The sequence below is a fragment of the Pygocentrus nattereri genome, chromosome 19, assembly GCF_015220715.1.
Source record: "Pygocentrus nattereri isolate fPygNat1 chromosome 19, fPygNat1.pri, whole genome shotgun sequence".
In the NCBI taxonomy this organism is placed as follows: Eukaryota; Metazoa; Chordata; class Actinopteri; order Characiformes; family Serrasalmidae; genus Pygocentrus; species Pygocentrus nattereri.
Window position 1 is genome coordinate 28,860,340 of NC_051229.1, and position 24,707 is coordinate 28,885,046.

The window sequence follows — 24,707 nt, forward strand, 5'->3', positions numbered from 1 at the left end:
ATTTAACTTCCACACCTAAGAATTCCTTCTTAGTAACACCTAATATCCTTATGTCAGTGCAATACTGCACGACAGAGAGCAAAAAAAAAAAAAACACCAAAAAAAAACCCAAATCAGTTCTGATCGAGAGAGCCAAATTATTTGAGTCTACATTCGCTCACAGGAATCAAAGACACTAGTGCCAAAGAGGATAATTTCCGCCCTGTCCTACTCGAGACAGGGACCACTGCTTCCACTGAACAGAGAAAACGCTCCTTAAGTTCATTCAGAACTCCCTAATGTGAGATCATGAAGCTCAGAGCGGGCACTTGCATATGGATGAGTTCATCCCAAAATCATATCAGCAAGCAGCTCACTACTGCACCCTTGTGGTAGAACAGCAGGCTGGCTTTTGGGAGAACAGGCAAGGAATTATACTGGCACAAGGCCACAGTTAGAATGAATGCCATCCGTGGATTTTAGTAGGTCTGCTGCAAATGTTCTGCTCTAATGCATCATTTCAACTCAGGACAAGCTTAACCTTTTGAAATGCTAGGCTCAGAAAACAGAAATACGCTTATAACAGAAGCCATAAGTAAACAAAACGTGTTATTGAATCTACAATCACATGTATCTGCAAATTAAGCTGTAAATATATATATAATTCAATATTTTATAATCAGCACTATTTTACAGAAGCAAGTATTTGCTGTTTCCAGCGTAGCGATGTGGGTGGATTTCTCACAGGCTCTGCCTGATCGCCATGGTTACCAGAAAACTTTAACCATAGTTGCTTTTTACTGCGTTGCTCCAGTGTTGCAAAGTTGGATAAGACATCCTGTCTGTCTCATTCCGTATTCAGCAACTGCCCTGTGGCTTCTCTTATAATATTATACACATCCCAAAACCTTTGCCTGTGCTAACCAATGCCATGCAATCGGTGCAACGGATGGATATTAGGTTGAAAAATACTAGATATTTAAGTTAAAATCCAGCAGCAACTATGAATTATGCTATGGAAAGCATCATTTCCTTCATAATGACCACTCCTTTCAAGTTAACTTTTTAAATGCTGCACAAAGTAAAGCCATGATTACATTAATATGGATTGCATTGACACCTTATTCCAAATAAGGAAATGCTGTCACAACACATAGCTGAAGAGTGGAAGACTCTTGCTCGTTCTGGAAAAAGTAAATGCACCATTAGACCGTTTTCCTACTTCCCTGTTCGACGCAGTGGGACTTATATCAGAAGGGAAAACGTTACAGTTGTGGAGGTGTTCATGAATGAGAATGTAAAGGACTCACATATTTGTTAACAACATTATTATAATTTTTCCATGTGACGTTACCAGAGAACTTGTAGAAAGGAGAACTACCACTTTGTAATGTCTTCCGGCGTTTTCAAACCCTAGAGGGCGCTCCCGAGCAAGTCCAAAATGAATAGGTTAAGATGGATAATTTGAGCAAAATTACAGATTAAAAATGCTTCAATAATTTTCATATAATCAATGCATTCATTTTATAACCAAGAAAAGCATAAAACCTTTTAAGTGTTACAGTTTTTATCTTTTAAAAGGTTTAAAACAGCACCTCATGTACATTCATAACATCAGTGAGCGCAAACAGCCAATGAGCTGCTCCACTCGCCGAATAATCAGCACTCAGTAGCAGTACTGCTAACGTCCTGCTGCCTAAAACCCAAAAAAACACACAGGTAAGGTTTCTTTCCTTTTTCTGTGAAATACGTTCTTCTACTCTCTAAATTATTCTAATGCTGGACTCCTCGCAGTTCCCTCAACTAGACTTTTTACTATGGGTGGCAGATCTTTCAGTACTGCTGCTCCCAAACTCTGGAATTTTCAACCTTCCACTCTTCGTAATTGCTCTTCTCTGTCTTCCTTCAAATCCCTGCTAAAAACCTTACTTTTTTTCCTCTCTGTAGTCTTAATATATATATTGTGTTTGTGAAAGGCGCTATATAAATTGAACTTATTATTATTATTATTATTATTATTAAAATTAAAGGAAAGTTCTGGGCGAGTCTTTACAAACTTTTTGCAGTTGTGTTTTTGATATAATGTGAGACATGGGAAGAGGCCAGGCTCCTCATAAACCACCTCTGACATTACCAAGAAATAAATTAAAACCAGCAGCATTTGCTTAGTTAGCTAACGTAAGGTAGATGCGTCAGTGAACCGTGTGGTCCTGGGCTCTGTGAATGTTTTTTCACAGTACAAAAAACAACCCACTACACAGATCACAATAACAGCAGCCTAATGATGAACAAAGGGTGGAACCTCAGCCATTAAAACAGCGGTTTGCATTAGCTGCCATGATCATGTGATGCAGCATCAGACTGGCTATTTTCTGAAACTCCCTTCACTAGGCTTGCAAATGAGGTTCAAGTGACTTGCAACACACTTTGCATTAGACAATTCAGGCGTACTTTAGTTTCATGTAGGTTTCAAGCACCTACGGTTGCAAAAAGTATTAGCATGTAAAGCCGGCCTAAGAGGTTAATTAGCTGATTGGTTGGATTAGTGTGTTAAAGCAGGGAGAACACCAAAACACACGGGCCGTGCACACTCCCAGAGGCAAGTCTTTAAAATCCCAACGCTAAAATGAAGGCACATCATTTCTGTAGTATCATATTCCACTTTGACCCTTTTCAAAGACTTTGTGTTCCAGTATGTGTGCGGAGCTGTCTGTGGTGCTGGATGTGTGCGAGCTGTCGGCTGTTTCAGAGGCAGATGGCGTGTCTCTGTTAGACTGGGGAACACAGCAGTGTTCTGGAGGGGTAGACGATGTGTGTGTGTGTGTGTGTGTGTGTATGTGTATGTGTGGCAGCCTTCTCAATGTCAGTCCTGACAGCTTCCTCCATCAACTTTCCTATAATTTATCAGCGTTGGTGTGTGTGGTGTGGGCAGCTGCCTCACAGTGGGATAGGAACACACACACATACAAACACACACACACACACACACACACACACACACACACACACACACACACACACACACACACACACACACACACACATTACTGTCACATTTCTACCACCATCAGTGTTCTACATGCACACACGCTGACCCTCACACACATCACTGTCACATACATTCTCTCCACAAAACATTTACAGATGTTTTCTTCCGGTCTTTTTGTGACCATTCCTTACGGCCAATGCTCACTGGACACATCTCACAGCAGATCCGTTAACGATACTGTGGTAGTGCTCAAGAAGAGACGAAACGGTCATCTCACTCTCAATATAATTTGCACTCTGTCTTGTCTCACGTAAAAGGTGGACTCAGAAATGATTCTCTAGGCTACCAAGGGCAAAGACTCCATCTGAGATAACTGGAACATAAACATTTCTTCTCTATCATTGCTGAATATCAACGACACCTTCAAACAGAATAAATCAATCCTTTCTCTGTAAGTTTAAATACAACCTGTCCACTCTAATTGGTCCTTTTCATGAAGGCTTAACTGGGCATCAATTGTTGAAGTTCTCTGGCTGTGTCTGAAACTGAAGGCAGCTGTCCTGATGCCTTGCTGCCTGTACTGTCTCATAAGCCAGTGACTCAGAAGGCAGCGTTATGATGAAGGTATCTGCAACCAGCAATACTTAGCCTAGCAACACCTTAGTAACAGCTTGGGATACCAACAATCTAGCAAGACCTTAGCAACCAGCTGAGAAACCATAGCAATGGCCTTGCAACACCTTAGCAACTACCTGGGATACTACAGCAACAGCCTGTCATCACCTTAGCCGCCACTCAGAACACCACAGCAACGGCCTAGCAACACCTTTGCAACTACCCAGGATAACACAGCAATTCTCTAGCAACACTAGGGAAACCACAGCAATGGCCTAGCAATTAGCAACTGCTTGGGATACCAAAGCGAGAACCTAGCAAGACCTTAGCCATTACCCAAGATACCATAGCAACACATTAGCAACCACCTGGAATAACATAGCAACACCCTAGCAACACCTTAGCAACCATCTGGAATACTACAGCAATGGCCTAGTAACACCTTAGCAAACACTTGGGATAGAGGTTTTTGATGAGTGCGCTAACTACAATCATGTACAAGGTTCTTGAAGAGTGCTCTATTTACAGTCATGAACAAGGCCTTTTTCAGAGTAAAAATACTGAAAGAATACTACTACTGGTCAGCCTTGTATCTCTATCCACAAAGGCTCTGAGATGATGAGACTGGAGAGTATTTTCTCGACTGGACACGTCAAGGATTTGAAAACACAACCTTGAGCTGGGAAAACATTTTTCAAGATCTACAAGCATTTCGAGACCAGTGAGGACCTACCACTGAAACAATGTGCCAAGAAGCAGTTAGCAACTACCTGGGATAACACAGCAACAGCCTAGCATCCCCTTACCTACCACTTGGGATACCAGAGAAAATGCCTATTAACACTTTAGCAACCACCTAGGATACCATACCAACACCCTAGTAACACGTTAGCAACCACTTGGGATATTACAGCAATGTCTTAGCAAGAACTTAGCAAGTACCTGGCATAACACAGCAACAGCCTAGCATCACCTTACCTACCACTTGGGATACCACAGAAATGGCCTAGCAACACCTTAGCAACTACTTGCGACACCATAGCAACGGCCTAACAACATCTTACCAACCACCTGGGATGCTACAGCAACAACCTAGTAACACCTTAGCAAGCACCTGGGATACTACAGCAATGGCTTAGCAACAACTTAGCAACTACCTGGGATAACACAGTAACACCCTAGCAACACCTTAGCAACCACATGGGACAATCCAGCAACAGTCTAGCATCACCTTACCTACCACTTGGGATACCATAGAAATGGCCTAATAATACCTTAGCAACCACCTAGGACACCATACCAACACCCTAGCAACACCTTAGCAACCACCTAGGATACGATACCATTGGTCTAGCAACACCTCAGCAAGTACATGGAATACTACAACCTACAAGTCCCTGCAAACACTTTAGAAACCCTCTGCACACTATAACAATAGCTTAGCAATGCTTTAGCAACCACCTGGGATTTCATAACAATGGCTTTATCAATCCAACTTGCTAAATGAACTTTTTTTCCTGTTTCTTCTTTTTATTTTATTTTATTTTATTTTATTTTATTTTATTCCGAAAACAGTGCTGACTCAGACTCACCTTAAATGCTTAAATGGTCTAATGGTATGGTAACACATACACAGAATGCAGCATGGCAACACTGCTGTTAAACATGAAGCTCATTAAGCTGCTTGAGCATCTACCTATTGCCTTGTTATTATTAGTCTGCTTCAGGTCTGGTTTTTCTCTTCTTTTCAAGCCACTGAGAAACACGCCAAAGTAACTCTTCATGGTAATTAACCATATGCTGTACATACAGCAGATTAGGTTGAAAAACCGGAGAATTCCCTAGAATAAGCTGTAAAAAAAAAAAGGAAAACTGCTCTTGCGCTCCACAGCATGGATCGTCCCAGATGGAAATGGCCAAGATAAGTGACGGCTAGTTTCCTTTTTTTCTGAATTGGGACGAGGCCAATGGAAAGAGACTCTACCTGTCAATCCTACTGCGTCTGGCTCCAGCGCCTTTGGCAGTCTACACAGAGCCGGCAATGCTAGACTACAGCAACACAGTCCTTATCTCTGTGCCTTATCTCATCCTGATGGAAAAGTCTGATTTGGAGGAAAACCCAGACCATTTGGGGGTGGATAAGGTGCATGAGAGCACAAAAGACTCCTAGAAATCAAATAGGAATGACCATAAAAATCCTAAATGCAGCAACAAGGCCGACATGCTTCATACAGACAGCACATTGTGGGCTAGTCTTTCGAAGTGCACAAACACAACTGACCAAGAATACGTCCTGTCTGATCAATGACTCAGCATCTTTCTTCAAAACCTTTGGCATTTAGCTCAGCATTCAAGGGATACAATAATGGTAAAAACACATTGGCTGCTGCTGCTCCCATGGTGTGTGGATTACCTGCTTTTAATGGGTGAATTTGATCCACATGACATCTACATTTAAACTGGACTGCCTCCTTTATGATTTTGAAGACTTGAAGGCTACTTTTTTCAAGAGGTTTTTGATGAGTGCGCTAACTACAATCATGTACAAGGTTCTTGAAGAGTGCTCTATTTACAGTCATGAACAAGGCCTTTTTCAGAGTAAAAATACTGAAAGAATACTACTACTGGTCAGCCTTGTATCTCTATCCACAAAGGCTCTGAGATGATGAGACTGGAGAGTATTTTCTCGACTGGACACGTCAAGGATTTGAAAACACAACCTTGAGCTGGGAAAACATTTTTCAAGATCTACAAGCATTTCGAGACCAGTGAGGACCTACTACTGCACAAAAGTCAGAACCACTTTTTATTCATTTAATTTCCAGACAAAACAGCCACTAAGTACAAGCCATTCATTTTTCAGGAGACATGTCTTTACTTAACGTGCAAGACCTGGTATTAGAACTAAACTCAATCATCAGATAAACAGTTATTTGAAAAAGAAAATATAGCGCCACTCTTGCTTCAGATCTGAAAAAAAGTTTTTTTTCTGTTCATCCTTCCACTGTGAGAAGACAACTCAACACCATGTTTCTGAAACGATGTGCCAAGAAGCAGTTAGCAACTACCTGGGATAACACAGCAACAGCTTAGCATCACCTTACCTACCACTTGGGATACCACAGAAATGGCCTAACAACACCTTAGCAACCACCTAGGATACGATACCATTGGTCTAGCAACACTTCAGCAAGTACTTGGGATGCCAGAAAAAGAAAGAAGAAAAAGAAAGGAGATGCAAAACATCACAAAGAAGCTGCCGAAGTTCTTAGAATACTGGCCAGACCTCAACATCACTGAATGTGTTTAAGATTTTTTTTTGATCATAACATGCAGAAAATGCAACCAACGTCTAAGACTGAACTTTGAAGTTGTGGAAAAATATTGTGACAGATTTGTTTTGGTCCATTCGCCAATAAATTATCGTATACTGTAAAGGGCAGCTGGCATTATCTGAGTGTACGGAACCGAAAATGAAACAGAGAAAGGATAAAGGAAAAGGCAAAAAATAATATCAAATGATATGTATGCATAATGTTTTATACGCGTTATAGCTCAACTGCAGAGTGACTCTTGTGGTTTTTGTATATAAAGCACATGGGCATTGAAATCACTCGCAGTCTGAAGTTTCTCCAGCAGGGAGCACTTTTAGCATGCAAGTCACTATGGATCTACACCAGAAGGAGTACTTGAATGCATAGGTTTGCAGTTACATCTATTAAAATGAGTGTTCTGAATTATATCACTTTATTTGTGAATATGTGAAGATTTTCATTAGTTTTCATTAGTTTCATACAGTTAATGTTCAAAAAGGTATATGAATTAAAAAAAAAAAAGACAGTGATGAATATGATCCATAATTGCAATTTTTTTAACCAAAAAATATTGCATTAATTTTTCTTTAAGGTATTGCTCAGGCTAATCTGCAGTTAATGTTTAGCTTAGTTCATGAACTGTTACAGACAAAATAGATGGACGGATAGAAAGATGGATGGATGGATGGATGGATGGATGAATGAATGAATGAATGAATGAATGAGTGGAACCATCCCACAGAGAAAACCCAGCTGCTGTCACACACACTAATCAACCCTGAAGGAACTGAAGCTAACGACGTGGCGGCTAGCATCATGCTAACGACACTGGCAGCAGCATCCTCATCCTCATGCTCTGACTAGTTTAAACGGCCTGAGCCTGCACTGGCCTGAAAAATCCAGGACCAGATAAAGAGCTTGTGTTTCCCACGCCAGACCCCAAAGGCATCATGAAAGATTCACACAACCTGTCCACATTTCTCCACTTCCATTTCTGACTCTCTTCAGTTTTTTTTTTTCCTTCCTGCTCTCATCTCCAAGTGTCCGCCTGCTAAAAGCAACAATTTACAGTGCAGAGGTGAGCCTGACCGCTGGGCTTGAGTCTGAATAATTTCTGACAGCTTGAAACAAGCAGAGACATTCTATCAACAGTAAACTGTAAACGTACCACACGTACCTCCAATTCATACCAACTCATCATTTGCATTTCTCAGTAGAAAAGGTTTTTTTTTTTTTTTTACTAGGTTTACTAAGCAGAAAATAAATTCAGATGTGCATGTTGGTACAGTATGTAGGTCTGAGGCAATTAATTACAACTTGTTTTCACCTGTTGGTCATACCGACCCAGTGCAGCACACAGTTCAACGTCAGCGCAGCAGCGTAAAACTTTGGAGAGTCTGTTCAACATAAATGATGAACTAACCTAACTTTGTGTAAATAGAGCACAATATAGAAATATGTCCACATATGCAGTCGTGACTGACGCGGCTTTTTTCTGAATTTCTACAAACACCATTTCATTTTATAGTAAATTAGTTTGGGCTGGTTTATGTTTATGGCCTACAGATCAACATAGTAAAGGAGCTCATCTGTGATCCTGAGTTTAAAGCCAGTTTTTATTCAACTTAAACTTGGAACCAAGTTGTAAATAAATCTTAAACTGAAACTTTGCTTGTGTGTAAAAAGCGTCTCGTCTTCAGAGTCGGACCAAATCGGCAGTCAGTCAAATGTGATCTTAACAGTGTCCGTTTTCTTTTTGTGGCAAAGAAAGAAGTAAAAACGATCAAATGGCTTGAGCGTCTCCTACAGCTGTCACAGTCGTTGCTTAGCAACATACAGTGTTTGAGCAAAAGAAAAAAAAAAGTGATGTTATGGTGAAATATCGGCAGGTCAGAGCGCCTCTCAACCAATCAGCATGCGTGGCTAGAAACAACTATTATATAACGTCCAACATTTAATGTTATTTAGCACTGTAAAACAGGATGATGTGTTCAAGCACCCCTTAAAGCACAGAAACTCACAGAATGCTCACTTGATTTCCAAAGGCCTCACTGATTCACTCATTTGCTCCTGAACGATCCATTTAAACTCAAATTGCCTCAATCACCACTCGCCCATATTTACGTGGTTACCACCCCACCGCTAATAAACATCCAATCAGCCGCATCCTGTTGCAGCATCTGAGGACAACCTTGTCAACAAATGAATATCGATTTCCTCCACAAGTCACCTCTTCAAGGAGAGCAGTTTTACGTGGCAGAGAAAAGCTGCAAATGTTTGGCATGTTGTGTCAGATAACATGCTGAGGGAACGTTCTGCTTCCCTCGAGCGCCGAGTTAATGGAGCTTCCCGCGCTAATGCTCCGGCACCTGCGATCTGTCGCCTTCCAAAGTCTCCATCTCCAGAGTTATCACCACCCGTCATTGTGCCCCAGCGGGATCCTCCTAACACTGCAGATTACGCCCAATGCTGCCGAAAACACATCAACATTTCTGCACACTTCCCTGAGACACAAGAGGTTATTAGCTTTTTGAGTGCATGCTATTTAGCCCGTGGTAAATCATTAACGAAGACGCAAGTAAAGCACTGCTTCTCCAAATTGTCCAAATAGGCATCACGTCAACAGCTACAACAAGCAGAGCTGAAAGGTTGCTTTAGAGGCTTATGATGGGATTAATTATGCTAATTTAACTTAAAGAAATAGTTTAGCAGGAAATATAATTACCCCAGACTCAGTCAGACACTGAAGAAAACAGATACCTGCTTCTTTCAATTTGCACTGGAGGAACTGAGCCGATATACGCCGTGTTCAATAAAACTCAATATTGTCTCTGACGGAAACTGTAACTTTAGAGAAGGAAAAAAAAAAACTTAAAACTTAAAATCTTGAACTATTTGTTGTTTTGTTGATCATGAAATTCTAACAAAATCAAACTGTGACTTAAGTTTTCAGATTATGTAGGAAAGTGAAAATGACAAAAATAAAGATGCTACATTTTTGAGCAACAGTGGAAAAATATGCATATACTTTATAGATAACAGCATGTTTTAAATTGTTAGAGGCCACAGTTATGTAACTCTTAACAACTTTTTAAATAGTTGGTTATGTATTATGACGGAGATTAAAGCCTGCAGTTTGCTCAGTGCTGACTGCTGGTTGCTTACTTGTTAGTTCTATTAAACTCCAGTGCAAAACTAAAGAAGCAAACTTCAGACAACAAACAGGTCTTGGCCGATCAACTACATTTGAAGGGGAAACTGCATAAATTGGATTTTTCACCAAACTAACTTACACTTACACCGAGTTTAATCATGCTAATGCATGTATTAGGTGTTGGTTTGTGGTTTATCTCCAGGCTAACCTGTGCTGCTCTGTATGGTCCTAACTGTCGTGGTGGTCCGTGGTGGTGATGCAGGCAGTAGTGGTCCGTCATCATCCTGGGAGCAGCCTTGGTCTATGGCGCGGACGTAGCTGTGGCTTCGCATCCGGAAGCATCCGGGCACCGGCAGGTCCAAGGCATCCACTGCCTGTGACTCCATCTCACTGAATACACTCTCACATACTGCCTCGATCTGACCATTCACTTCTACTTCACTCACCTTCAGGGAGGGAGAAGAGGAGAGTAGAGGAGAACAGAGAAAAGGTGAGAGGAGATGAGAGAACAGATGAGGAGATGAGAAGAGAAGAAAGGAGAGGAGATGAGAAGAGAGGGGGGAAAGAAAAGAGGACAGAAGAAAGAAAGGAAAAACAGGAGAAGGCAGGGAGAAAAAGTTTGAGACACAGAAAGATGAGAAGAGGAGAGAAGCAGTGAGAAATGAACAGGTGAGGAGAGAAGAGGGGAGAAAATGAGAGGAAAGAACAGTAGAGGAGAGGAGAGAACAGGTGAGGAAAGAAGCAGAGAGGAAAGGAGTGGAGAAAAGAGTAAAGGAGTAAAGAAGAGAAGAGAAGAGAAGAGAAGAGAAGAGAAGAGAAGAGAAGAGAAGAGAAGAGAAGAGAAGAGAAGAGAATGGGAAAGAGGAAAAAATTGGAGTGGGTGGGGAAAAAAGTTTGGGACACAGAAAGGAGATTAAATCATTAGTCCGACAGTAAGCCTTAGTCAGAGAGAGAGAGAGAGCGAGAGAGAGAGAGAGAGAGAGAGAGAGAGAGAGCGAGAGTGTGGGTGGGGGTCATTAGGAGTAGGGTAGATCTACTGCATTGTCAAAAGAATAGAGAGCCAAAGACAGGGAGAGGGGGTCCTTCATATGGAACTGCGCTTAATAAATGTGGGTTCATGTGGGTCAATGCAACACAAACAAGAGCACCAAATTCAACTGACACAAAACACGGAATGGCAAGACACTGGTGGTTATTCTATTATGAACTGAAAAACACCAACAGGCTCCAATCTAATTCAAAGTCATTTCTCCTGACTGCACTACGTTTAAAAGTTTAGACGAAGACAAGAGAAAATGAGTGTCATCTGATGTCAAGCTGACATAACATCTATGTGAAGTGACTGATTTTTTCTGACATTATGCTGTGTTATGCCACTTTTTGGGTGAAATAACAGACTTTGTAGGTCAGTGTAAGACGAGGACATTGTGCTAATAATATACCATAGCTTGCCAAGTCAGGCTGGCTGAAAAAAGTAAGCATTTTTTGTGGCGCTTATGAAAAGTGAATTTCATTTTAACATTTACAATACATAAGCTGCACTATACAGCCCAAAGTGTGTGCAACATCAGCACAAGCACTGTTTGTTAGGAACTTCGTGAAATAAGTTTATATGGCTGAGCTACTGCACACAAGCCACGAGTGAGAGAACTCTGCCTACCAGAATGCATAGTGCCAACAGTATAGTTTGGTAGAGGAGGGATGATGGGCTAGGGCTGTTTTTCAGTTCAGGCTAGGCCCCTTATTTCCAGTGAAGTGTAATGTAATGCTACAGTATATAAAGACATTTTAGACAATTATATACTTTGTGACAACAGTTTGTAGAAGGCCTCAGTGGCCTGCAGAGAGCCCTGACCTCAACCACAATCCTCATTTTTTTTCAGCTTAATCTGCCACTGTAGCATGTGGTCAGTTACAGTGGAAAACAATAATGTCCTTAGAAATAAACGTCTATTTAGAAAAAATCTATTGACTTAAAACACCCTAACAATAGAAGCCAATTGATTGGTGCATTCTATTAAAACTTCCCATTGATTCTTATTTACAGTGCGGTACATTAAACTATTACCAAAAATAATGACGATACTAATACGTTTCATTATGTGAACAGAGGTTGCCTTTTGCCCACATCTTAAAAATGAAAGGTGGAGGAATAGAAAACAGAAAGAGGGAGAAAGACAGCACTGGTGACTCAAGGATGGAACGAGTGGAGGGATAGTAGGGAATGCGGAAATTCGGCACACTGAATCCCAATCACACAGGAGAGCTCGAGGGACTATACCAGACTTTTCTATATGCTCTTTTCTGGAAGGTCCGAGGTCAATCCCTCTCAAAATGTCCACAGTCCAAACATCCAGGCCGAGGAAACAGAAAGGCTGAGCAAAGCTGGCAGTTCTTAAGTTATGTTAAAAATGTATTTTGTTGTATTACTAAATTTGCGTCATTTATAGGAGCACTGCTAATTTTTTTCAGACTGATCTGCCGTGGTAGCATGTGGTCAGTTACAGAGGAAAATAATAATGTCCTTAGAAATAAATGTCCAGTTAGAAAAATCTGCTGACTCAAAGCACCCTTATAATAGATGCCAATGAGTTGGTGCCAAGCATTCTATTAAAACTTCTTTCAGCCAATAGGATTCTCTACTTATAATATATATATATATATATATATATATATATATATATATATATATATATATATATATACACACACACACACACAATATACATATTGCTGCTGTTGTATCACCAATTTTGTCGTTTTTTTTTCTGCAATTTTAAAATGCCTGGACCAAAAGAAACAGCCCAAAATGACTTGTAAACAATTCCGGTTCCATTGACTTACATTAAAAGTAAAGCACGTTTTTTTCTTTCTCTTGTAAAGTTAACATTTTGGACATATGAGTCTATTTTTATATTCATATTTGTACCGTCTGTAAACATCTCTGACTCAAGTCCACATCTCTGGTATTTGACCACATGCTACAGACGTGCCAGACAGACTATAAACCACCAGTATATTCTTTTAAAGTAACATCAATGCCAAATGCCTACACTTCAGTTACAGCTTCACATTGCAGAGTGACTGACAAATGTCTTCCTCAACAAAGTCAATTTCAGACAAGCAGCAGTCTAATGACAGCTATCCCTCCATCACATAAACATCTGGCTGAAATGACAGAATGGAGAATATGTGTCAATTCTGTTAGTACACACGTATATCTGTTTACCAACATGAATGAACACTGACTATGGTGATGGCTCAAATTCATCGTGGATGAATCGCAGCTGATTATATGGTTTTGACTGGACTTAGACCAGTTTGGACCAGTCCAGATTGGTTCTTGTGGACCAAAATGGACCAGTCTGGACTAGTTTTTTGACCTTCCTCCCTCCTGCGCCCAGACGGGGGCACAAACCTGGCTGATGGTGCTCATAGCCCTCATGTAGCTCTCATTGCGTGAGCGGTATTGGGGCGAGGCGAGAAGGGCTTTGGGGTCCAGGCTCTCCAGGCTGCGATTGATGGAAACTTCACTCACCGCCCGCAGGTAAGAGTGGCTCCGGATCTGCAGCTTTGGAGAGTGCTCAGTGGAAATACTGCAGACAGACAGAGAGAGAGAGAGAGAGAGAGAGAGAGAGAGAGAGAGAGAGAGAGAGAGAGAGAGAGAGAGAGAGAGAGAGAGACAGAGAGACAGAGAGAGAGAGAGAGAGAGACAGAGAGACAGAGAGACAGAGAGAGAGAGAGAGAGAGATGCTTGTTAAAGATACAGGTAATAACACCTTGCTATCTTCTGCTTCTGTAAAAATACACCACCAAAACATCCTGCTTTGTGAATTTTGTGAATAATCCAAGATCAGTCCTGCTTTGTGAATATAGGAGAATTCCAGCCATTTCAGAATGATCTGAAATGGCTGCCATGTAAATTTTGTTCATTTTGATAGTCTGTAATAAGTCAAACTGTGACCTAAACCACAGTCACAAGTCTAAGCAGGTTAATCTATTTTTATAAAAACGATTTTGGCCATTTGGGTGACTACTGAGTTCTACTGTTTGTTAGCAATGTCAGCATCCTAGCTCTAGTTCTAAGGTAAAGAAACAAAATTGGGACTCTGAGCGTGCTTTGACTGATGAACTATACCTGCAGTAAATGGAAAGTTGGGTACATTTCATTCTCTGCTAAACTGTTCCTTTAATATGGTCATGCCATCATCAGCTAGTAGATTAGATGAACATCACCAAATGCTAAATCAATGCAAACCCTTTGGGCATCCTGGCAGTCACATAACAATATGCACTACTGTTCTACATGGTGTGTTTCATGAAGCAGCGACATACTGATGCAACCAGTGGATGCGCAATGTATTTACAAAGCTGGGGATTCAGGCCCAGAGCAATCGCTCCAGCTGGGATAGTCTGGGGGTGGAGCGCACTTCATCAGCTAGTTGTATGAAAACCATACTTTGACTCCATCTTCGACATACATTCCTTGACATCAGAAGCTGTGAAGCCCCCAGGCAGAAGGGGCAAAATATGCTGGAAGGCGACGGAGGAGTGTACTTTTGCTTATTGACCGCACACGCTCAGTGTGCTCCGCCGTGTCAAAGTCACTACATCGGTGTGTGTGCGGGGGTCGCAAACACATTCACACATCAAACGCAAAACACTCCACGCCTGCAATACGTATGAGGGCCTTTAAATAGACAGAGAGAGAGAGAGAGAGGAAGGAAGGGAGAGAGAGAGAGAGAGAGAGAGAGAGAGAGAGAGAGAGACAGAGAGAGAGGAAGGGAGAGAGAGAGAGAAAGAGAGAGAGAGTTAGAGAGAGAGAGAGAGAGAGAGAGAGAGGAAGGGAGAGAGAGAGAGAGAGAGAGAGGAAGGGAGAGAGAGAGAGAGAGAGAGAGGGAGGAAGGGAGAGAGAGAGAGAGAGAGAGAGAGAGAGAGAGAGAGAGAGAGAGAGGAAGGAAGGGAGAGAGAGAGAGAGGAAGTGAGAGAGGAAGGGAGAGAGAGAGAGAGAGAGAGAGGAAGGGAGAGAGAGAGAGAGAGAGAGAGAGAGAGGAAGGGAGAGAGAGAGAGAGAGAGAGAGAGAGAGGAAGGGAGAGAGAGAGAGAGAGAGAGAGAGAGAGAGAGGAAGGAAGGGAGAGAGAGAGACAGAGAGAGAGGAAGGGAGAGAGAGAGAGAGAGAGAGGAAGTGAGAGAGAGCGAGAGAGAGAGAGGAAGTGAGAGAGAGAGAGAGAGAGAGAGAGAGGGAGAGAGAGAGGAAGGAAGGGAGAGAGAGAGATGAAGGGAGAGAGAGAGAGAGAGAGAGAGAGGAAGGGAGAGAGAGAGACAGAGAGAGAGAGAGAGACAGAGAGAGAGGAAGGGAGAGAGAGAGAGAGAGAGAGAGGAAGGGAGAGAGAGAGAGAGAGAGAGAGAGAGAGAGAGCGAGAGAGAGAGGAAGGAAGGGAGAGAGAGAGACAGAGAGAGAGGAAGGGAGAGAGAGAGAGAGAGAGAGAGAGAGAGAGAGAGAGAGAGAGAGAGACAGAGAGACAGAGAGAGAGAGGAAGGGAGAGAGAGAGAGAGGGGAAGGGAGAGAGAGAGAGAGAGAGAGAGAGAGAGAGAGAGAGAGAGAGAGAGAGAGGAAGGGAGAGAGAGAGAGAGAGAGAGAGAGAGAGAGAGAGAGAGAGAGAGGAAGGGAGAGAGAGAGAGAGAGAAAGATAGAGAGAGGAAGGGAGAGAGAGACAGAGAGAGAGGAAGGGAGAGAGAGAGAGAGAGAGAGAGAGGAAGGGAGAGAGAGAGAGAGAGAGAGAGAGAGGAAGGGAGAGAGAGAGAGAGAGAGAGGAAGGGAGAGAGAGAGAGAGAGAGAGGGAGAGAGAGAGATAGAGAGAGGAAGGAAGGGAGAGAGAGAGAGAGGAAGTGAGAGAGGAAGGGAGAGAGAGAGAGAGAGAGAGAGAGAGACAGAGAGAGAGAGAGAGAGAGAGAGAGAGAGAGAGGAAGGGAGAGAGAGAGAGAGAGAGAGAGAGAGAGAAAGGGAGAGAGAGAGAGAGAGAGAGAGAGAGAGAGAGAGAGAGAGAGAGGAAGGAAGGGAGAGAGAGAGACAGAGAGAGAGGAAGGGAGAGAGAGAGAGAGAGAGAGAGAGGAAGTGAGAGAGAGCGAGAGAGAGAGAGGAAGTGAGAGAGAGAGAGAGAGAGAGAGAGAGGGAGAGAGAGAGGAAGGAAGGGAGAGAGAGAGATGAAGGGAGAGAGAGAGAGAGAGAGAGAGGAAGGGAGAGAGAGAGACAGAGAGAGAGAGAGAGACAGAGAGAGAGGAAGGGAGAGAGAGAGAGAGAGAGAGAGAGAGAGAGAGGAAGGGAGAGAGAGAGAGAGAGAGAGAGAGCGAGAGAGAGAGAGGAAGGAAGGGAGAGAGAGAGACAGAGAGAGAGGAAGGGAGAGAGAGAGAGAGAGAGAGAGAGAGAGAGAGAGAGAGAGAGAGAGAGAGAGAGACAGAGAGAGAGGGGAAGGGAGAGAGAGAGAGAGGGGAAGGGAGAGAGAGAGAGAGAGAGAGAGAGAGAGAGAGAGAGAGAGAGAGAGAGAGAGAGAGAGAGGAAGGGAGAGAGAGAGAGAGGGGAAGAGAGAGAGAGAGAGAGAGAGAGAGAGACAGAGAGAGGAAGGGAGAGAGAGAGAGAGAGAGAGAGAGAGAGAGAGAGAGAGAGAGAGAGAGAGGAAGGGAGAGAGAGAGAGAGAAAGATAGAGAGAGGAAGGGAGAGAGAGACAGAGAGAGAGGAAGGGAGAGAGAGAGAGAGAGAGAGGAAGGGAGAGAGAGAGAGAGAGAGAGAGAGAGAGAGAGAGGGAGGAAGAGAGAGATAGAGATGAAGGGAGAGAGAGAGAGAGAGGAAGGGAGAGACAGAGAGAGAGAGAGAGAGAGAGAGAGAGAGAGAGAGGAAGGAAGGGAGAGAGAGAGAGAGATGTAGAGAGAGAGAGAGAGAGAGAGAGAGAGGAAGGGAGAGAGAGAGACAAAGAGAGAGAGAGAGAGAGAGAGAGAGAGAGAGAGAGAGAGAGAGAGAGGGACAGAGACAGAGACAGAGAGAGAGAGAGAGAGAGAGCGAGAGAGAGCAACTCTGGCAAGATATGGAAGGAAACAGCAACCATGGATGAGAAGAAACAGCAAAACTCACTTAAGGCCACCCACACAGCTCAACACGAAAACATTGCTGACGGGCAGACACCTTGCATCCAGCTGCAGTATCAGCAGCAGGCCAGGAAAAGATGTGGGGAGAGGGGAAGAGAGAGAGAGAGAGAGAGAGAGAGAGAGAGAGAGAGAGAGAGAGAGAGAGAGAGAGAGAGAGAGAGAGAGACAGAAAGTGAGAGAGAGAGAGAGAGAGAGAGAGAGAGAGAGTCTTGCTGTTTTCCATTTTATTACTGTAGCCTACCTCTAAACCTTACTTTAAGCCTAAATAAAAATGAATTAGAAATCAAGCAAAAATAGAAACTGTTTCATTTCTAGTTAAAATGGTAATTAAATATAAGTTATTCAGGGAATATTTATTATAATATATACACTTTTAAAATACTATTAACAGAATAAAATAAAATGCAATTTTAAATAAGCATTTTCTTTGTAAGGTGTGTGTCCCCACAGCTACTTTAATGTTTTCCTACCATCATGGGGATATTTGGTCCCCACAAATAGCTAAACACACACACACACACACACACACACACACCCCACTCTCCAGGAGAGCAGTTTGGGTAAAGCTTGGAGAAAAGAGCCCCAGGACAGAAGCAGGTAGAGGGGGACTTTGAGACTGGGTTTTGATCATGTCATCGGTGTGGAATAAGAGGATAAATTTATGTGTCTTTTCGCTACGTCTCTTTGACCCGATTGGCTGGCCCCTGCTGTGCCCGTCTTGTCGGATTGGCTGCTCTTTGCCCGTTACCTACGTCAGCCGCTCTTGATGACACATGATGTGTCACACACTTCCTGCTACGAGGACAAAATTACTCGTAATTTAGAAAAGAGTGCTTCAACATCAAATTAACACCTTATATCTGATACCGATCCCATTACTAAACCACTAGAACGAATAGTTTGTTCTAGATCTTCATAAAATTACAACAAAGAAGACACACGCTGCATAATATGCCCAGAATCCAATCCAACATTGTGATTATGCTGCCACATACTGTGATTGTGATTTACATTTTAACATAAAATTAAATCAACACCCACAGAAACTCATCTGCAACATCTGAGTTTGAGATACTCACAACTTAGAAAACATTTATTTACATATAGCAGCTGATTGCAATATTAGTACTGCAAAGGCCAATGTTGCAATAACAATTGCCAAACCCTATATTACGCATCAACAATAAAGACCTCCCTGTCAGCGATTCGGTATATGGCCACCAGAGGTCTCACTCCCCGAAGCACTAGCCTTCTTCCAACTGAGCCACCTGTACCTCATTTCAGTAATCAGCCATCGCTTAAACACCTCTTCATACTAAGTATTTTGTAAGGTCTACCTGTCTAATGTTTTTGACCCTCTGCCTGGACTTCTGGATTTTGCCTTTTGCCCCTTTGTGCTGGATGTTTGGTTTTCTCACAGATTTACCTGTTTTGACCTTTTTGACCATGAGTTTTGGACTGATCATTCTTCCATTAAATCTGCATATGGATCCTTCTTCAGTTTCTGAGTCTGCTTTGTCACAGAATACTTTGCCTCAATTGGATCCAGCAGGTTTACGGGAGCTTCAGGAAGTGGTAATGGCCCAGGGATGTTTACTCGGATCTCACGGACAGCACCTACAACGACTCAATCGCACCATGGAGGAGCTCATTCACTCCCTCAGATCCCTGCAGCCACTATCTACACCTCTGGCTGCCCTCTCCAGCTCAGTCCCAGCTCCCCTTACCGCGACCAGACCCCCCTGCCAGAGCTCTCCACGGATTTCAGCCCCACTTTCCATTCCAGATAAATATGATGGGACCCTGGATTTGTGCCAAGGCCTCTTAATGCAATGTTCCCTTTACTTTAGCCGCTCGCCAGAAGCTTTTACGTTGGATGATGCTAAAATAGTGTTTATTCTGTCCCTGCTTACAGGTAAAGCCCTGAGATGGGCTATGGTAGTTTAGGGAGCTCAATCTTCAGAAATGTGAACAATGTTTTCAATCATTAAGGCACAGGCAAGGATCTGGGAGAACAACTCCCACATCAAGCAAGGTAATAGCACAGCTTTGGACTACTCACTCACCTTTCACACCCTGGCAGATGAAAGTGGTTGGAACAACCAAGCCTTGAAAACTATATACCATAATGGCCTGAACGAAAAGTTAAAATCAGAAATGGCTTGTAAAGATGATGCACAAACCTTGGACATGCTCATCAAACTATCCCTAAGACTAGATAATCTCATCCGTTCACACTGGCGAGTTTCTTCACCAATCATTACTCCAGCACACGCCGCAACATGGACCATGGAACCAGAGGACATGGAATGTGATTCCAGAGATTCAGGGAAGGACTATGTTTGTCCTGCGGGGAAAAGGGCCATTTTCTGGAGAACTGTAAAATCCTGAAAAGGACTTCAGTGTTGAGGGTGAGTGCGAATAGCATGCCAATGATCGAGAGTCGTAAGCTTGCTGTACCAGTTAAAATAACCAGGAGTATTGATTCTTGTGTCGTCTCAGCCCTGATAGACTCTGGAGCAGCTGGGAATTTCATCGACAAGACGTTTGCTGCTTCCTTATCCATTCCCTTCATTCTGCGTAAATCCCCTCTTAGAATCAAAGGCATAGATGGCCAACCGATAGGCATGGGTACTATTACTGCCACCACCATTCCATTGCAACTTACCACTGGCTTGTTCCATACAGAAAACCATGTCTCTGTTTATCATTGATTCTCCTGAACATCCCATCATATTAGGTTACCCTTGGCTAGCCACCCATAACCCCGCCTTCTCTTGGGCCACTGGAGAGCTCACTCATTGGAGTTCTTTTTTGCACACCCATTGCCTGACCCTTCCCTGTTTGACCACCTCCATAGAAAGCCCTGATGCACTAAAACAAGTCCTGTTACCTGCTGCATATGCAGACTTTTCTGTGGTTTTCAGTAAGACCAAAGCTGCACAGCTGCCTCCTCATTGGCCTTGGGACTGTGCTATAGAGTTGCTACCAGGTACCACCCCTCCCAAGAGCCATGTCTACCCCCTTTCCATTCCCGAAACTCTTTTCTTCACCAGATTCAACTTCACTCTCACTTACCAGCCTGGATTAAAAAAATACCAAAGCGGACACTCTCTCCCATATCCACGAACCTGGTTACGCTCCCGTCAGTGATGAAACCATCATCCCCTTCTCCTGCATAGTGGCCACCCATAAGGTGGGAAATCATGGACTAGATAGGGCAAGCACATGAGGCTGAGTCACCACCCAGTGTACTCATGACAAACTTTATGTACCCTGCGCTCTTGTGATACGTTAATGGACTGTGTGCATTCTTCACTGAGCTCAGGGCACCCAGGCATTCAACGCACTCTGACATTGGTGAGAAATAAGTTTTGGTGGCCGTTGATGAACAAAGACATAACAGATTGTTAAAGCATGTGTTTGTGCCCAAAGCAGGACGCCACATCAATTACCTGCAGGGCTGCTGTAGCCACTCCCCTTTCCTCGCCATCCATGGTCTCATTTGTCTTGATTTTATGACGGATCTCCCATCATCTCAAGGCCAAATCGTCATCGTGGTAGTCAGACAGATTCTCAAAGGGTTGTAGACTCATCCCATTACACAAGTTGCCCACTGCCATGGAAACCACTGAAACACTGTTTCAGGAGGTATTCAGATATTATGGTCTCCCCGAAGAGAGAGTTTCAGACTGGGTTCCTCAGTTTATCTCCCATGTTTGGCAAGCCTTCTGTAAATTACTTAATATCGCAGTCAGCCTGTCTTCTGGGTATCATCCCCAATCCAATGGCCAAGTGGAAAGACTTAATCAGGAAACTGGCAGGTTTTTGCATTCATATTGCAGCAACTCACAGTATGACTGGAGCCGTTATTTACCCAGGGCTGAATATGCACGAAACTCATTAACGCATGCTTCCACAAACCTAACACCATTTCAGTGTATCCTAGGGTATCAACCTCCTCTGTTTCCCTGGTCGGGAGAACCATCCGAAGTCCCTGCAGTGGACGACTGGATAAGACGGAAGGAGCAGACATGGGGAGAAGCCCATGTCCGTCTGCAAAGGGCAATAAGGAGACAGTTCTTTGCGGACAGCGGGTCGCAGAGATTGCCCTACGTATGAAGTAGGTCAGCGGGTCCACCAATGCCTTAAAACAAACTGCCATGCAAGTACTGTCAGTGATTTGCTGTATGGCCACTAGAGGTCTCACTCCCTGGAGCACTAGCCTTCTTCCAACCAAGCTACCTGTATCTCATTTCAGTAATCAACCACTGCTTAATTACCCCATCCTTTCAGCCAGGCAGTGCAAAGTATTGCCAGCTCACTTGTCTGCATACTAAGCATTTTGTAAGGTCTACCTGTCTCATGTTTTTGAATCTCTGCCTGGACTTCTGGATTTTGCCTTTGCCTTCTGCTCCTTTGTACTGGATGCTTGGTTTTCTGACGGATTTACCCGTTTTGACCTTTCTGCTATACCTTTTTGACCATGAGTTTTGGATTGCCCATTCTTCCATTAAATCTGCATATGGATCCTTCAGTTTCTTAGCCTACTTTGTCACACTCCCTGACTGTGACTAGTCCTAATAACTTCATGGTTTGTTCTGAGACCTCCCTCTGACTGTGACTAGTCCTAATCACTGCATCCTTTGTTCTGAGACACCCACCCTGACTGTGACTGGTCCAACACACAAACGACTGTGATTGGCGCACCGCAGATAGCGGGCTTTTAGTGATGCTAAGTATATTTAAAACATCATGTTCAGTGAATTTGGTTTCATTTAGTTGAGCAAAGAAAGTGATGTGTGCAAGAGTTTAGATGCCCCTGGCTAAATGAAATGTTTTGTTGATTTTCTAAGTGAAAGTAAGTAAACATCCTCTACACAGTGCAAACTTCTGCACGTTGTAATGCACAATCACTGTTTTTTTGTTGAAATTGGGAAATAAAATTAATAGTCTGGCTTGTGCAAAAGTAAAGGCTCATTTTAAATTTTATGTACATTTATTAAATGTTTCTAAATGTTTTTATATTATTGGTTTTATAATGCATTTACAAACATATAAATTAATGTAAATGTTGTTTTCTTAGGTTTTATTTCATTATGTTAAACTCAACATAATTAAATAACTCAGCAAATAAATGGAAATTACGAGCAACAATTTGCAGACAGCTATTATGTTTATTTATTTATTTATTTATTTTATTTTATTTACTGTGAAAATAAACAAAACAACATTTTATGCTTGTCCACTGTTTTTCATACAAACATAAGTAATTGACTAAGTGAGTAACTAAAACAAGTAAATAATAAATAAAATATATATTAACACTTAATTGGCCAGAGCCCACGGGCAGGCCTGAAGTTTTGTTACACACTTCTAAAACCTAAGAATAGGTGAACTAATTTAACTGGGGTCCATGTTACTGAAGAGTAAGCCTTAGTATGTAATAAACTGGGGATTTTAACAGGTTTAAAATTAAAATGTGTTAAATAAGTAAATAAATAAATGTTTGTGTCCATAATGCTAAAATAGCACTAAAATCTGCAAATTCCCCATGCCCAAATTGTGAATTCCTAAAGGGCTGAAGACTCTTATCTGATACATCTGTCAAGCTTGAGCAGGGAGGTGTTTCTATTTGCAGCACATAAATGGAAATGTATGATTTAATGCTTTGTAAACAAAGAGAAAAGACCTCGGTATGTGACTAATTCCATAGAACAGGGAACAGCAGTTTAACTGACCTATGCTGTACACACTGAGGATTTTTTTTTTAAAGAAAACAAGTTATATATGCGATTTACTGACCTTAGCCCAAGCATACCAGTCTCAAAGGACTGCCTACTGCGCATGTCTGTCACTATGGCAACCCTAAATTGACTAAGCCACAGGTCTGGACACCACCCCCATAACAGCGTGTGTTTCAGTGCAGTGCACTCATTAAAACGGAATCTGTTCATCCGGTTCACACATTACCGGTCCTAAATATAACTGTAGCAAGTCATAAAAAAAATAAATTTTATATCCATCGAGACTAGAGAGAATTCAGAAAGCTCTGTACCTGCAACCCCAGAGCCAAACATGGAAAATGAATTTTATGATGTCAATACAGCACTTTTGAAGGAGTCCCATAGAGAATAATGGCTCATTAAGAGTAATTACTCATACAGAACTTGCTGCGCTCTCTTAATTAAAAGAGTGCATGCGCTCCTCTGTATTCAACAGAAACAGTCTAACAGTGATCATATCATAGTGGCGTCACAGGAGAAATGCAGTATTTCCCATAGTTCTGTGTAAGTTTTTTCCAGATTTTAAATAAACTAGAAAAAGAAGAACATCAATTATACAGATTAGAGGTACTGCAATCCAGTCTGGATTCTATAATACCTGCTAGTTCGAACAACATTTTTATCCTCACAAAATATATTTTGGTTCTACTTTCTCCCCAGTTGAGTCACAGTCAGGGCCGGTCTAGATCTCCCCCTTTTCACACGATGTTACTATGGATTCTGACTAATTTTGCTATTTAAATATCTGTAGGAGCTGACTTGGCTAGAAAGTATATAGGGCTATGTAGGACAGCGCTGTAACAAAATGGCTATGTTTACATAAAAAGCTTTTTGCCAATCCAATTGGTTAACACTTTATTTGGATAGTGCACTTTAAATGCTTTGTAGATACTTAATTTACCTTCAAGTTATATTCAACTAAATGTTTACTAACTTGACCATCATTTTCTTTAACTGTAAATCCGGCTCTTATACTAACCCTAAACTTAACCTCAATCCAAAACCTGAACCCAATCCTCACCCTGGTCCTAGCCCTAATCCTAGTCCAAATCCTAACTTTAACCCTACCACTGTTTAGAATTTGAGTTTCAACACATAGTTTAACAATTTGAGCATCTGTAGATAATCTATAGGGGACTATAGCGTACAGCCCCAATAAAGTGACACACCTGACTGAATACATTATGATTGTAGATTAAGGCCTGATCCCATTTCACCCCTCGCCCCTACCGCTGAGCCCTTAGCCCTCTGGTTTGCGCGTTCACGTCTAGGGTTGGGGTGTCCCAATTTTTGTTGAGATAGAGGGGTAGGGCAAAGTGCTAGGGCTACGTGGCCCTCCAAACTGAGGTTTTTCAGAGGCACACTTCAAACAGAGTGAGAAAAAAGGAACAACCAAAAAAATGTGTTTTCTTTTTCTCCATTAAAAAATTATGATAACCATAGAATTATCTTAGTTTAATGTCCATCCATCCATTTTGTAAGCTGCTTCTCCCTCAGGGTCACGAGGGTGTGCTGGAGCCTATCCCAGCGGTCATCGGGCAGAAGGCAGGATACACCCTGGACAGGTCGCCCAACTGGCCTGACTGCATGTCTTTGGACTGTGGGAGGAAACCGGAGAACCCGGAGGTGACGATTCTGAGCCTAAACATGTTATTTGCCTATAAGCTTGTTAGCTCGTATTCTGGCCACAGCTATTCACCTCACTTCTCTATATTTCTCTGCCTGAGAGG

General features: G+C 42.5%; 1 protein-coding gene across 7 annotated transcripts in view; it reads right to left on the reverse strand.

The window, feature by feature from the left end:
• The window catches only part of dlgap1a (discs, large (Drosophila) homolog-associated protein 1a), a 201,311-nt gene that overhangs the window by 30,110 nt on the left and 146,494 nt on the right, over positions 1 to 24,707 (reverse strand). For 6 of the 7 annotated variants that reach the window (XR_005129136.1, XM_037531270.1, XM_037531268.1 and 3 more), the window contains 2 exons: positions 13,470 to 13,647; positions 10,260 to 10,497 (listed from right to left, as the gene is read on the reverse strand). Coding sequence is in view for 6 of the 7 variants with exons in the window: in XM_037531270.1 (XP_037387167.1) it covers positions 10,260 to 10,497; positions 13,470 to 13,647 (416 nt within the window). In the remaining variant the exon portion in view is untranslated. The remainder of the gene's footprint in view (positions 1 to 10,259; positions 10,498 to 13,469; positions 13,648 to 24,707) is intronic. The other variant, XM_037531272.1, reaches the window with a different exon arrangement.